At 55.5% G+C, this 13,925-nt stretch overlaps 2 protein-coding genes across 8 annotated transcripts; both read right to left on the bottom strand.

Annotated features, from left to right (window-relative positions):
* Positions 1-374: 374 nt before the first annotated feature.
* Positions 375-5,070, bottom strand: BCL6B (BCL6B transcription repressor). Of its 3 annotated transcripts, XM_061390928.1 has the most exons (9): positions 4,913-5,016; positions 4,176-4,366; positions 3,718-3,939; positions 3,263-3,607; positions 2,878-3,002; positions 1,958-2,122; positions 1,747-1,877; positions 1,495-1,632; positions 375-1,092 (listed from the first exon to the last, which is right to left on the bottom strand). In XM_061390928.1, exons 2-9 carry the CDS (start codon positions 4,352-4,354, stop codon positions 976-978), a joined length of 1,422 nt encoding a protein of 473 aa, XP_061246912.1. In that variant the 5' UTR covers positions 4,355-4,366; positions 4,913-5,016; the 3' UTR covers positions 375-975. The 3 variants fall into 3 exon arrangements, with proteins under 3 accessions (XP_061246912.1, XP_061246913.1, XP_061246914.1); XM_061390929.1 differs by lacking the exon at positions 1,958-2,122 and having other exon boundaries at positions 4,913-5,070; XM_061390930.1 differs by lacking the exons at positions 4,176-4,366; positions 4,913-5,016 and adding an exon at positions 4,046-4,134.
* Positions 5,071-10,924: 5,854 nt separating this feature from the next.
* On the bottom strand, positions 10,925-13,878 carry C19H17orf49 (chromosome 19 C17orf49 homolog). 5 transcript variants are annotated; one of them, XM_061390942.1, is made up of 6 exons: positions 13,623-13,878; positions 13,343-13,437; positions 12,600-12,701; positions 11,734-11,924; positions 11,404-11,508; positions 10,925-11,196 (listed from the first exon to the last, which is right to left on the bottom strand). In XM_061390942.1, the coding sequence occupies exons 1-6, from the start codon at positions 13,641-13,643 to the stop codon at positions 11,132-11,134; spliced, it is 579 nt and encodes a 192-aa protein (XP_061246926.1). In that variant the 5' UTR covers positions 13,644-13,878; the 3' UTR covers positions 10,925-11,131. The 5 variants fall into 5 exon arrangements, with proteins under 5 accessions (XP_061246926.1, XP_061246927.1, XP_061246930.1 ...); XM_061390943.1 differs by having other exon boundaries at positions 10,925-11,192; XM_061390946.1 differs by lacking the exon at positions 12,600-12,701.
* Positions 13,879-13,925: the final 47 nt, after the last annotated feature.

Genomic DNA, 13,925 nt, shown 5'->3' with positions numbered 1-13,925 from the left:
GAACAGGCCCCTAGAGGGAGGATTGTGGGCTCAGCTCAAGCTCCTAGGTGAGTTCTATCAGATAGCCAAAACTACCATGGAGCCAAACCTAGGTGGCCAGACTAATAGGACAGTCAGGGGCCTAAGAGAAAGCCTCTCAAATCATCCCCCAATTTCCAGGACTGACAAAGGCCCCACACCCACTGCCTCCAGGAGGTATGTATTACCTCCATTTCATCATAGGTTCTTGGAAGAACAGAAAAAGTCTATATCCAGTGCTAGCCTGCTAGAAAACCTACAATATTCAGAATATTTGAGAGGGTTCCTGACCCAATTCCACAAACCCACATGTTCCCAGAGCTGCCCTAGAACAAATAAAGGTTCCAGACCTAGAATTGAAGGGGAAGGGCACGGGGAACTCTTTTCTCCATTTTAAACAAACCAACGAGCAAGTGGGAAAATAACAATTCTAAAGATAAAAGTTGGACAATAATAATATAAAACACTCAAGCCAAAGGAGGCAGCCAAGTGCTAATCTCTGCCAGCAGAGCTGTGACCTCACATTCCGAGTTTCAGGTCACTTTTGATCACACTTGTAGAAGAGGGACATGGGAAATGCAATAGTATGAAGGCCCTGGTGCCACCCAGAAGCCTCAATAAATTATATTTACAGATAAATCAAATGAGACGGGGGCTGCAGGTGGAGGCCTGATTCCTTAAGGAAATCAGGCTTCCAGTCTCTCCGCTCCAGCTCCTAGCTTGTTCTCTGCTCAGAAACAATATCGATTGCGGGGAAGAGGTTTTGACCAGCAAAACAGAGGCAGATCAGGCCAGGATCTCCCACCCCTGCTCCCCGCAGTGAGAAATTAAAGGTGGTGGCCGTCGCTGATATCCAGGGGCCTCGCACACCCCCACGCCCAAGCCTGGCAGCGAACCCAGGCGTGAGCCGCAGCTTTCCGTCTTCCGGGAAGGGAGTGGGGCCGGGGCGGCACTCGGCTAGGGCCCCCCTAGAATGTGGTAGTGCACTTTGGTGTTGGTAGCAGCTCCGTGTTTCTGGCGCAGATGTAGCCGAAGTTGACTCTTGTGCCGGAAATGCAGACCACAGGGGTCGCACTGTAAGATGACAGCCGGGTCAGGTCTCTTCCCCACCCACGACCACCTTTTAGATGTTGAGCGAGGGAGAACCGCCCAGCACTCCACCTGAGAGAAGCTCTTGGGGATATAGGGAAGCCTCTTGAGTCCCCACATCCTCCCAAATGCTCAGGGGAAGGCCTAGGAGGCCCCCTTCAGCAAAGCGTTTTTACACCTGTCACCTCCTCTCCAGGACTGCGCCCCGTCCAGGAACCTAACTTCTAAACCTGCCACCCCTACCTTCGGCCCCACCCCTTCCTCACAAGGACACCGCCCACCTAGCCTCGATCTAAAGGCCTCCAGGCCCGCTCCTTTCAGAGCCCCGCCCGTCGGTAAACAGGAGGTAATTCCAAGGCTTTGGGCTAGGCCAGGTCCGGTACTCACGTGGTAAGGCTTCTCTCCGGTATGGATGCGAACGTGACTCTTGAGGGTCTGTAGGTGGCGGAAGCGAGTCCCGCAGGTGGGGCAAGGATAGGGCTTCTCCCCGGTGTGGATCAGCACGTGCGCGCGCAGATGCGCTACCTGGGAAAGGAGGGAATCTCAGACCGCGCCCCTGGGAGGTACGGAACCCTCCCCATTCGGCCCACCTCGCCCTCTCGCAAATTTGTCTGCGATCAGGCTCTGAAACTGTCGTACCTGTACAAAGCGCGAGCCGCATGTCTCGCACTTATAGGGCTTCTCTCCCGAATGGATGCGGCTATGCGTTTTCAGGTTAGCCGGCCGGTTAAAGCGGGCTCCGCAGATGGAGCAGTGGTAGGGCTTTTCCCCTGGAGGCGGGGAGGAAGGGAGGTCAAGGAGAATAGCAGTGGGCACCAAGACCAGGGTCCTCTCCCTGCTCCTCCCCTACCTGTGTGCACCGTGCGGTGACTGGCCAGGTTGCCCTTATAGCGGAAGGCAGACCGGCAGAGCTGACACTTGTAGGGCTTGTCCTCATCCCCAGAAGCCACGGGGTCCAACCCCGATGAGCACCCAGCCACAGCCTCACAGTTCTGGCAGCTGAAAAATTCACCTCCTGGGGAGGGGGTGAGTCATGACAACAATACCAGTGAATTCTCAGACCACAGGGTAGCAGGTTTTGTTTTGTTTTGCCCCCAATTTACTGTTAAGGCTGCTGAGGCTCATTTGACCTGCTCTGGGCCATACGGTTATTTGAGAGGACAAGCCAGGATCTGTCTCTATGTCTGTATAATTTGAGAGTATTCTGCTAATCACTCCAATAGTGGTGGTAGGAGGTGGAGGCCCCTACTTATGGGTGGAAGTTTCTCTTTCTCTCTTTCTCTCACTCTCTTTTTTTTTTTAATTTTAAAATATTTATTTCTTTGGCTGCATCAGTCTTAGTGGAGGCATGTGGGATCATGCCTCCCTTTGACCAGGGACTGAACCCAGGCCCTGTGCATTGGGAGCATGAAGTTTTAGCCACTGGACCACCAGGGAGTCCCCCCTCTCTTCTCTCTTGCACCACCCTGGATGACAGCTTGCCAGAGAGGCTTTGCCAGCCCTGGGCTGACCACTCAGCCCTGGATGGGAACACGCCAGAAGTTCCCAAACACTGCTGCTCATTGGAAGCTTTAAAAAAATACTGATGCCTGGCTTCCACTTGCAGACATTCCGATCTATGGGGTGTGACCTGCACAGTGGGATTTAAAAACACTCTCTAGGTGATTCTAATTTGAAAATGGACTAGGCCTTCCCTGAGGTCTTTTGGCCCCAACTGGCCTTGAGTAGCCACAGGAGAAAAGCCAAGGGGGTAGAAGGAGAGGCTCTTACCTGGTGGTGGATGAGCCCTCCCAGAAGGTGACCCAGTGGTCTCTGGAGCCTGGGGTGTGAGCTGATGGCGGGTATTGACTGGAGCCTCACATTTGAACTGTACAGTGGCAGCAGTTGGAGAAAGCCTAGGCAGATGTCAAGGCCCAGAAAAATGATTAGGAGACATCATATGGTGGGGTATTGACCAATGTACCCTATCCAGTTGTATTGCCAAGGGCGTACGTCACCAAGTAAGCCTGGCCTCTGGCCAGCTCCCTAAGGTGAAGCCCACTCCCTCACTTCCTGTTACTGATCACTCAGGCCCAATGGTTGTGCCTCTTGAGCTGAGGCTACTGCTACAAATTCTGGGGTTGGGGTGGGATGGGGTGGTTTCCAGTTTCTGTACCTGCTCTGGGGACTGGAAATGGGTCCTTCTTCACTGCTGCTGCTGCTGGAAGCCTCATCTCCACTGGGGAGCCGGGCCTGGGAGCAAAGTTGACCAGAACTCTCCCTCGCCAGGCTCCCTGCTTGGGAGGCCTGAGAGTTCAGTATGATGAACTTGTATTTTTTCCAGTTGCAGGCCTTGGGGTCTGGGCTGTGTGGACTTGGGGGCCCTTGACTGCAGCTGCGAGACTCAGTAGGTGGGTCAGGGTGCCCTTCCGAGCGCCTGGGACTGCCTGGCGGAGGGGCCGTTGGCGGCGTGGGGGGTTCTGCCTCCAGGGGCCGCAGAGATATGCCCAAAGGCTCATAGCTGAGAAAAAGTGCGATGGACATTAGTGCTATTCCCTAATCTTGGCCTCTGCCCTTGACACCTGGGATGCCATTTCACCCACGAGGAACACCAAGTTGGGGCTCCCTCACCTGGCCTGGATGAAGCGGTGGCATGCCTGGACCACATGCTCCATCTGCAAGTAGGTGGCGGCCGCGAGGACTGCTGGTGCGGTGGCCGGAGAGAGACGTAGGCGCGAAGTGTACATAAAGTCCAGAAGGGGAGCGAAGCCCCCGGCTTCGGGGCCCCCGGGCAGGGAGAGCATGTCTACCCCTACTCCTGCACGGCCTCGGAAAATTGAATAGAAGAAGCCACTGGAGAGAGGGAAGATATGTCGGGTTAGGGGCTGGGGAACCAAGGGGAACTCTACCCTGTCGAAAGCCCCGCTCCTATAAGAAGCCCCGCCTCCCTAACTCTCACCCCTCCCTCAATTCCCTGTCGCTCCGCCTCCTGTTTGTGGAAGGCTTGGCTTCCGTGTCCTCCCAAAGACCTTATAGCCCCGCCCCTTTCCCATTTGGTCCCACCCCACTCCATGAGCCACCCCTCGAACCTGCAGGCAATAAGAACTGCCTTGTGAGCTCGAAGGGGTTGCCCGCCAACCAGCAGCGTGACGTCAGTGAGGATCCCGCGCAGGCGCAGCTCATTTAGGTTGCCGAGCACGTCGGAGGAGTGGCGAGTAAACTCGCGGACGTAGCCCAGCGCTCCCTCCGGGGTAGCGGTGGAACCCATAGCGACGGAGGCCTGCGGGTGCCAAGGAAAGGGCTCAGGGATCCTTGTCGTCCCAAGACGCCTTCCCTTCCGCAGTTTGCCTCTTCCTCCTGAGGTGCAGGGGAAAGCCCCCGGCCCCGGCTCACGCAGTTTTACTTAATTCATCTCGTTCTGTCAGCCCTCAACCTCAGTATCGACCGATTTCCTTCTCTAAGTTTCCACAGCGCTTGGAGCGAGTTGAAGTGTCCCACACCGCTGCGTCGATGGCAAGCGTTGGGAATCCAGTCTGCAGCGCCCTTACTTAGACTCCCAATGCCCTTCCAGTATCCCCATTTCCCCTCTGCCTCACCGCGAGCCTGGTCTCAGGTGTACGATCCTGCCTGGAGACCCCAGACGACCTGTGGTCCTCATCCCTCCATATCCCAATCGAAGCTCCCTTCCCCGAACCACGAAATTCCACTCTCTAGTCCTGGATCCCTAGTTTAGCCCAATTTCTGGGCCTCGGTCTTCCTACCATCAACAAGCGCCAACCCTCTTAAGGGACCCAGGAGTCTGCCTCCCTCAGTCTCTGGTTCTTACCCCCGTCCTGCAGGGGCTTCAGCTTCTCTTCTCAAGGGGGGCGGGGTCTCTCTCCCCTCTTGGCCTCGGCTCCTTTATCTGGCCGGGATGTCGGGGGCGGGGGTGGAGGTGGGGTGAACGCCTGGGTCTGTATCCTTCCTTCCTCGCTTTCCAGATGGCGAACCCGGGGCGGGGTCTCCGGCTCCAGGGCGGGACCTCGGAAACGCTTGGGTGGTCGTAAAGTAAGGGGTCTTGGGCCACTGAAAGTGGAACCGAGGGTGGGACATTGATATTGGGGAGGAGGTTGGGGATGTTGAGATGGGAAACATGGGTGACTAAGTCGTTGGGTGACTTAGGTCGTCGGGGGACCCGGGACAGCGAAAATTTATGTGTTGGCTTTAGAAAGGAGCCTCTTACAGGAGAGTGAATACAGCAAACCCCTGCCCCTGCAATGTACGGTATTAAGGAAGATTGAGGGGAGCCCAAAGAAACACCGGGTTTGAGGAGGAGACGGTGGGCTCCCGTGGGGTCTCAGACAGGGAGGGTGTGGTCATTCAACAGACTTCTCTAGCGGGGCCTGCAAAAGAGGGGCTCTGACCGGGCGCGATAGGGAGGGGGCGGATATGATTTCTAGTTCGTTTCCTTTCATTGTCCTGCGACCGGACGGCTCCGCCAGCTGCTTCCCCTCGAGGAGGTGGGGAAAGCCCCGGGTGGCGGCCGAGAGACGCTCGAGAGACCTAGGGTCCGAACTTTTCGCTCCCGACGCTCTTCTGAATCCTTTTAGGGATCCAGAGAGGCAGATTCCCGCCCAAAGCCTGCTCGCCCTCCCCCAGTCCCAGCTCTTTAGGGCCTTGAGCACCCGCCCGTCGGCGACGCTTAGAGGCTGGCGGGACGCCGCGGTCCAGCGCGGCAAGCAGGCGAAGCTCGGCAATGTTCGGCTCCTTCCACGAGGGGGCGGAAGAGCACTAGCCTCGCCGCGCCCTTCGTCTCCACTCGGCTGGGGGTCCATTCATCCGGGGGCGCAGGATCATTTAGGTCTGGGCGGTCATTCTCCCCTTCTTTGCTCGCATTTACTTTGTCCAGGGGACTAGGGTTGGGCGGAGGGAGGGAGAGTTAGGCGACAGAGGGGACTTCCCTCTGAACCTGGGGTTCCTGCCTGGGGTGAGAAATCCGCGGACTTTGGGAACCAGAGAAATGAGTGGGACAAAGAGCCAGGGTTCTGAGTCCTGGGAGCCCAGGATTCTTATTAACCTAGAGGCTATTATCTGTATTTAGAGGTGTTTTTTTTTTTTTTTTTTTTAGTGAACGTTAATGTAATGGCTGGATGTCGTCACCGACTCGATGGACATGAGTTTGAGTGAACTCCGGGAGTTGGTGATGGACAGGGAGGCCTGGCGTGCTGCGATTCATGGGGTCGCAAAGAGTCGGACACGACTGAGCGACTGAACTGAACTGAATGTAAAAGTTAGATACACTGAACCAACAGAAGAGGAAAGGGAGGGTCTCAGGGTAACAAGGGAGAGAGGGCAGAAGGGGCTGATAACCCCAATTTAAGTCCCTGATCTGGGAGATAGGCACGGGTCACACCCTCGTATTTCGTTTGGGGAGATGAGATTCATTTGGAGAACGGAGATGAGGTTCATTTGGATAACGGGGGCCAGAGCTGAGTCTAGCTGCCTTGCATTTGGGCTCAGGAACGTCTACAATTGCCCAGTAATGACTGGCCATAATCCGTGGAGCTGCTTATAGAGACCTGAGGCCCTCCTCTTCAGAACTGAGGATGTCTTTATTTGGGTGCAGGAAAGAACTGCTGAGACATTGGGAATGGGGAACTAGGGATTCGAGATGGTGTGCTGGCTTCTGCAAATGAGGGTTACTTTGGTCTCTGCCCAGTTGGAGGTGGGAGTTAGACCTGCGGCTCCTTTGGGATCAGGGTGGAGTTACTTTTATGTTATCTGGTCTATCTGTCAGATGTGGGGTGTTGAGTTACTGTGATCATTCTGGGCCCTGAGGGCTGCATTCAGGGTTGAGGGTCAGTAGTAAGTCTGAGGTATGGAGCTGACCTTGGGCTTCCCGGTGGTTCAGTCAGTAAAGAATCTGCCTGCAATGTAGGAGACCTGGGTTTACTCCCTGGGTCGGGAAGATCCCATGGAGAAGGAAATAGCAACCCACTCCAGTATCCTTGGCTGGAAAATCCCATGGACAGAGGAGCCTGGTGGGCTTTAGTCCATGGGATTGCAAAGAGTTGGGCACGACTGAGTGACTAACACTTTCATGGAGCTAATTTTGAAGCTATATTAGTTCTGGGATTCTTACACCCACAGTCAGCTAGGTGTTCTTCGGAGATGGATGAAAATTTGGTTTAGGGTATTCATAGTCATTGGTGTATGTGGACAATCTGATTTCAAGTACAGTAATCATGGTGGGTTTGGGGTACAGTCTGATGGGGGTACCAGATAAATTTTGAGGTTCAGATTATATTTGGGGGGTATGAAATTCAATTTGGGGCTTTTATTAGCTTGAGGTGGAACATAATAGGAACCTGGAAGCAAGTTTGAAGGCCTTCTGTGATTGTGGGTCTTTGCCAGGGAGCCAGGCTTTATATTTGAATGTTGTGCAAGTTTGAAGGCCTTCTGTGATTGTGGGTCCTTGCTGGGGAGCAAGGCTTTATATTTGAATGTTGTGCAAGCTTACTTTGAGGAGGGGGATATTTCTATGTATGCATGAGAGCCAGGAGGCTTTTTCCAGGGGGAAAAACAAGGTGAGGGCTGAGGGTAGGAGACTACAGTTTTGGGGTGTCCTTATTTTGGGGTGTTTTGCCACTCCTTGTTGCATTTGTTGAAGCTGAGTGGTAGATCATGATGTGAGATTGATTTTAGGGTTCACTTAATTTGGACTATGATAATGGTTTGGGATATCCTTTGCTTTTAGCTCCCTCTCACCCTAGACTCTAGAAGTCTCTTTAGTGAATCTCCAAATATGCCCAAGATTTGATGGAAGAAATTTGGAAAGGGAGTCTATCTCCTTTTATTTTTATGTGGCCTGGATAGATCTGAGGGAGAAAAGGCGGTTTCAGATTCTGAACCCCAATTTATTAAGGGCACACACCTCGACTTAGGGGAAGGCGGGGGGAAGTGGAATATCGTGGTCAAGTGGACACTCCTGACTAGGGCAGTGCCATTGAAATTGTGGCAAGGAGAGGTGGTGATGAGGTACAAGGAGGTGAATCTTGTACCCTGATTTTCTAGGATAAGAGCCCCAAACAGAAAGCAGACAGAGGACTGGGAGTGTGGGTGAGATGAGGGGGGGTTCCCCACGGCAGCAGGGGCTGGGGGGTAAACCAGGCCAGTTCTGCACACCCCGGTCCCTGCTCTCTTCGGCTCTCCTCCCCTCTCTCCCTCCCACTGCCCACCCCCCCAACCCAAGGAAAAAAAAACTGCCTGTGCAACAGCAATGGCAGATTCCAATCCTCCAGGCTTTCCTAAACCACCACGGAGACCAGCCAGGGGGGAGGGGAAGGGAGGATCGGGCTTTCCTGCTTCCCTAAGACTGGGGCTATGAGCTTGACCTCCTGGCCCCTAGCCCTTCGAGGAGTGCCCCCCTCCCCCGGCCTGGAAGCCAGGTGTCCTGGACCCTAGCCCCCGAGCGGGGGGGCCTGGAGAGACGGGAGGAGGAAGGAGGGAGTGACTTCCAAAATTGGCATCGGGACAGAGCAGGGCTGGCGGGAGGCAGGTGAAAGACGGAATTTTCCTGAAAAAACGGGGGGATCTGAGGACCCCAAATTTGGGGAGCTAGTCCAGGACCGTCCTGCCAACATCCTAGATTTTTTTGGGATTTTTTGGGGCCCCCGGGACCCCTCTAGATGGGGTGAGGAATGTAGTGTTGGGGGAATCTGACTGGGGCACTGCAGCTGCCTCTCCCGCCGAGTTGGAGACGGATGGGCTGGGACGGGTTTGGGGGGGGTGTCCCCAATTCTGACTGGAAGTGGAGGAACCCCCTCCTGTGCTCTCTTGTGGGGGTCCCCCCTCCCTAGGGCACTCCCCACTCCCTGAGCCAGCCGAGAGGAAGGAGGCCAGCGATGCGACTGGGGCGGCTCCTTTCTCCTGCACCCCAAATGTGAGGGATGCACCCCAAATTTTGTTCCCTTCAAAATAGGGGACCAGGATCTCAGGGGAGAGTAGCTGAGGTAAGTGGGGAGGAAAGTGTCCCCTGTTTTCAGGAGAGACGTGGCGGTTGGGGGGGAGGTTTGGAGGTGCGTGCTGGGGTGGGGTTGGGCTTTGTCAGTCTTGAAATTGGGGGGATGATTGAAGAGGCTTTCTCTTACACCCCGAAACTGTAGTCCCCCAGATGGAAACCAAAGACTGAGACCAGAGGGCCCCCCAACATCCCCAGCCGTTAGTATAGTGTTTGATTTCTGTTTCATCCATCCCCACAAAGGCTCTGCCGAGGATGGGAGCTGGGGGCAGCTGTTCAGTTTTGGGGTTATGGAGGGGGGTGTGAAGAGCAGGAAGCCTTGGCCGAATTTGATGTGGGACAGATAGGGGTCTCGTCTGAGGGGGTCTGGCATCCCCCGGGGCCTAAAAAGACTGCTTACACCACCATCTTAGATCTTTTTGATTGCTAAGAGTTTTGGGGGGTGTGTCGGAAGGGGGGGTGGTAAAGGGAGGATAACTTTTGGGTTTTAGAGGATATTATTTTGATTTGCGGAAGGGATTTTGGCCCTTGGATTTTGCTTTCTGGGGGGTATTTTTTAAAAATCAAGTCCTGGACAGGAGAAAAAGGCTGAGGGAAGGCCTAGGGTGGGGGTGGGGAGAGGCATGTTTGTCAGCTTAAACGTGGCTTTCTGGGGTGGGCCCGCCTTCCTGGGCCTGGTGAATAGGCTGGTAGGGGTTGTCGCGGGGGGTGGGACTTGGGTCCTGGGGGGCCATGAGGAGTGGGGACAGTCCCGGGGGTTGAATACCTGGCCCCCAGGTCCAGAAGGCCCTCTTCCTGGGCCCTGCTGCTCCCCTTTCCCCCTGGCCTCCATTTCCTGCCTTTGGCCTCCATCTTGTGGCAGGCCCAGGGCCCAGGGCGACTTCCGGCCCCCCTCTCCCAACCATCTTCCGGCCCCACCACCTCTGGACTGCCAACTCCCAACACTGCTGTCCTTGGCCTTCTGTCTTTCCTTGCTTTCTCTTGGGTTCTGACCCAGGCAGGGGAGGAACGGACACAGGAAGCCTTGGGTCCCTGCCCTTGCTGAGTCGAGAGGCAGTCTGTTGGTCCTCCACAGTCATTCCCTATTTCCTCAGATCCCACCCCCCACACACACTAGGGATCCCTTGAGCAGAGTTCCTACAGGGAAGATGGTTCCAGTCTTACTACACTGTAAGCTCACCCCATAGGCCCCTCTCCCTTCAGTTGTCTGCTCAGCTCCTAGCTCTAGTTTCTTGTTTTCCCCAACCCTTCTTGGGGCCATGTTTGCCTTTCAGCCTTCTCTCCCCACCCTTGGTGGTGGGGGGTCTTCACAGCACTGTCTTGTGCTCCCTTTCTCTCAACCCACCCCAGTCCTGCTCCCGCCCCAGCAGCACACTGTGGTTTGTACGGCACTGTGGCCACGTCCAAACCACACTGTGGTGTTAGAGCGAGGGTGGGGGAGGCACCGCTGAGGCTTGGCCCGGGAGGCCACCCTGGAGAAGCGACACAGAAAACATCTGGGGCCTTCTGGTGAGGTGGGAGGTGGGGTGGGGTGGGGCGGGGAATGGGAGGTGTGAAAGCCCTGGAAGCTGCCCCTCTGAAGTCCCCAGAGCAGTCTCAGGAGTACTGGCTGCCAGAGACCCCGGAGTACGTCCTGCCTCCAGAGAGCAAAGTGGAGTCTTTGTTGCCCACGCCCAGCTCCCCTGGCTCTAGCAGCACAGAAATATTGGCACTGGGAAGAAAGCCTGCCAATATTGGCTGTGCTGCTCCAGGCAGGGTGGTGAGAGCTGCCGAGGAGGGGCTAAGCCGAGAGAGAAGTGTCCCCCGTACTCCAGTAATGTCAGGTGGAAAGCACCAGGCTGAGAGGCAGATCTTTATTGTTTTCTGTATAAAAACATCCATCAGTTGCGGGGGGACCCAGGGGTTGGGGTGCAGATGCTCATACAGGAACAGCAAGGTGGGTTGCCCCTGGCAGCCTTTCCACCCTGTCACATGCAGGCCTTGCTCAGAGTCCCAGGCGATCCACAGGTCCAGGGTGAACAGTGAGAGGGGTCAGAGGTGGAAGGCTCAGCATGAGAGCAGAGGAGGATCAGCGGAGGTCAAGAGAAGGCCAGAATCCAGGGTCAGGCTGTCTGGAACAGGAAGTAAAATGGGCCGAGATGGAGCGAGTCCCAAGTAGGACTCCCGCCTCCCCAGAGCACCTGGCTCCTTACAGACCTGACCCTTGCATGCATAGCAAGGAACTTTCTCTTTCCCAGGTCACGGTAGGGGGCTCCTGCTGAGACCCTCCCCACCATCCCCCATCCCTTCAGCTGTTTTGGGAGGAAGAGGACTCCTACCCTGGTCGAAGTTGAGTTTCTTGGTTGGAGGAGTTTCTCCTAGCCCCTCAATATCCACCAGGTCACTGTTGGCGTCCGAGTCATTCAGAGCACTGAGTGTCACATCTGGGAGGGGGGCACAAGCTAGGTACTAGGTTCCCTGATGGTTCTCCCCCCACCCCACCCACTTCCCAAAGTTCAACCTCTCCTTCCCTCCCTTCCCCACCCCAGCCAGTTTCTGGAACCTTCACTAGGAGAGGAAAAGAGATCTGTCCTCTGACCAAAGCCCAACTCTCTCACTGAACCACGGATGGACATCTAATCCCCAGGCAACAACTCCACAGCCCTCACCAGCCTTCTGTTTCTTTATGGGGGGACCCCCGGCCTCGGGGACACTGGAGCTGCTTGGTGGAGGAGCAGTTGGAGGAGGCGACAATACACCAGATGCCACCTTCTTGGGCCCTTTCTTGGGTGAATCGGCTGGAAGGGGGATACCAGAGTCTTCATATACCTTTCGTTTCACGGTGGCCTTTATCTGAGCCCTAAAGAGATGAGAGAGCAAGTTAGGAAGGGAGTCATAAAAAAGGCTTAGGGAATAAGGGGGTGGGGGCAGGGGAGATGGGCCACTCTGAAGGAACACTAGGGAGCCCCTTCATAGGAATCCAGGTGAAGGCTTCAATGACCTTTGCTAGGGTTCTTGTTTTCCTGGAAGCTTTGCAGCCAATGAGGGCAAATGGAGTATGAAGAGTGGAGTCTCTCAACTGAGGAGTGGGAAAGGCCCACCCCCTAATTCTCTTGTGGGAGAGATGTATGGATGTGGAAGGCTACCAGGTAAGCCTGGGTGACCTACAGGTTGATTGAAACTTATTAACAGATCCTGATCGACTAGTTCAGGATCATAATATCCCTGGAAACACCACAGGAGTGTTCAAAAGATCTGTATAAATAACCAGGGAATTCCTATTAGCAAATTCAGTTACTGGGTATCTTAAACTACTGGGTAACCTAAAACTAAATTCATGTAAGGTCCTGATGACCACAGCATTTTAGTAACTTCTGACCAATTGTGACAATTCTTTTATTCTTTCAGTTCTCGAGGGACTCACAGAGTAGGAAAGATATTGAGCTGGAAGGGAGTTTGAGGAAGATGGAACAAATGGGTATGGAGGAAGAAAGCTGCCCACCCGCCCTTTCTCTGCCAGCCAGCCCTCCCTCACACTGTCCGTTCCTTGATGACACAGCTGATGTGATTAAGATCGTCCCCAAATCGCTTCACAGCAGCCCTCAGCATCTCTATCTCCGTCTCCGTCCACTTGGCACTGTCAGAAGGGGAGAGGGGAATAGCGAAAGTGGGAGGAGGAGGGATGTGGAGCCAGCCCACAGGCTACGCATTCCACAGCAACCAGCCTCCTCCCTGCAATGTCCGGGGCCCCTTCCATAAAGAGGTCCTCTTTAAAAAACAAACAAAAAAATTCTTAAGGCCCTGTGGGAACCCTGAGGACTCCCATCCAAACTATAATGCAACAACCTTATAATAAAACGGCTCCCCCATCAACGTGAAACAGCTGCTGTAAACAGCCCACTGAAACTAATTCAACAAGTGACGGGGGCGGGAGGGGGGGGGAGGCGGGTGTCTTACAAACAGAACACCTAAACACAATCTGTTGCAATCTGACGGAATTCCACATGATTTGGGGTGAATGGGTAGTGGTGATGGTCTATGCTCTGCCAATGCGCAGCAGGACAGAATTGTGAAATGAGTCCGGATTACGAGCCTCAGTCTGTGGTTTATCTGTCATTCATTCATTCATTCAATAATCATTTATTAAGACCTACTCTGCGCTGTGCCAGGCACGAAGGGAAACTAACATCTGTCCCTGCCCTAGAAGAATGTCGGTGTCTGTGATCGAGTCCCAGCGTCTGCTCTCAGCGTCCAGGTCCCCAGCCCGGGCTCACGTACCCCGCGGGGGAAGAGTCGGCCACAGGATGCAGCTGCATCGTCAGCTCTCCGAGCTTCGTGAAGGCGGCGCCCGCCGCGGAGAAGATCTCTCCGACCTGGGGGCGGGGCAGCGTTACGGGGGGCCGGCGCACAGCCCCGCGCCGTCCCGCCCGGAGCCCCTAGCCCCACCCCAGGTTGGACTCCCGCCCGCCCCCCGCCCGGGACGGAAGAGCCGCGAGCCAACTGGGGGGCCCGCCCTCCCGTGGCCGCCAGGGAGCGCTGTCCGCGAGGGAGGTCGAACCTTTGTGGACGCTGACGTCATGGCCCCGAGCGCCTCCTCACGGAGACGCCGCCGCTGCCGCTACCTCGGAGCCGGGACCAAGAAGAGCCAGGCGGTGCAACAGCTCCGGCCCCCGCGCAGGAAGTCCCGCCCCTCCCCGCAGCTGATTGGCTCCAGTTTGGGCGCTCACCGCCTCACGAGCCGCGGTTACTTAGGCCACCTCGGCGCGCGGGAAGGAGAGTGGAAGACACCGCCTCACTTCCGGCCCGGTTTCACTCCACTTCCGTCGATGGGTCGGGATTCCCTATTTGGAGGCCGACCTCT

The sequence above is a fragment of the Bos javanicus genome, chromosome 19 (genome assembly GCF_032452875.1).
Source record: "Bos javanicus breed banteng chromosome 19, ARS-OSU_banteng_1.0, whole genome shotgun sequence".
NCBI lineage: Eukaryota > Metazoa > Chordata > Mammalia > Artiodactyla > Bovidae > Bos > Bos javanicus.
Note: the sequence above shows the minus strand (reverse complement) of the source record. Positions and strands in the feature narration are given on the sequence as shown.

What these genes read in the sequence shown, in the direction of transcription:
- BCL6B (XM_061390928.1), bottom strand. Translation starts at nt 4,354, where the DNA reads ATGGGTTCCACCGCTACCCCGGAGGGAGCGCTGGGCTACGTCCGCGAG. An exon ending in CACCGCTTCATCCAGGCCAG is followed by an intron (nt 3,608 to 3,717) that starts GTGAGGGAGCCC and finishes ACTTTTTCTCAG; the next exon opens with CTATGAGCCTTTGGGCATAT. An exon ending in GCGGCTCGCGCTTTGTACAG is followed by an intron (nt 1,633 to 1,746) that starts GTACGACAGTTT and finishes CTCCTTTCCCAG; the next exon opens with GTAGCGCATCTGCGCGCGCA.
- C19H17orf49 (XM_061390942.1), bottom strand. Translation starts at nt 13,643, where the DNA reads ATGACGTCAGCGTCCACAAAG. An exon ending in TGACGTCAGCGTCCACAAAG is followed by an intron (nt 13,438 to 13,622) that starts GTTCGACCTCCC and finishes CCCCGCCCCCAG; the next exon opens with GTCGGAGAGATCTTCTCCGC. An exon ending in CATAAAGAAACAGAAGGCTG is followed by an intron (nt 11,509 to 11,733) that starts GTGAGGGCTGTG and finishes CCCCCCTCCCAG; the next exon opens with ATGTGACACTCAGTGCTCTG.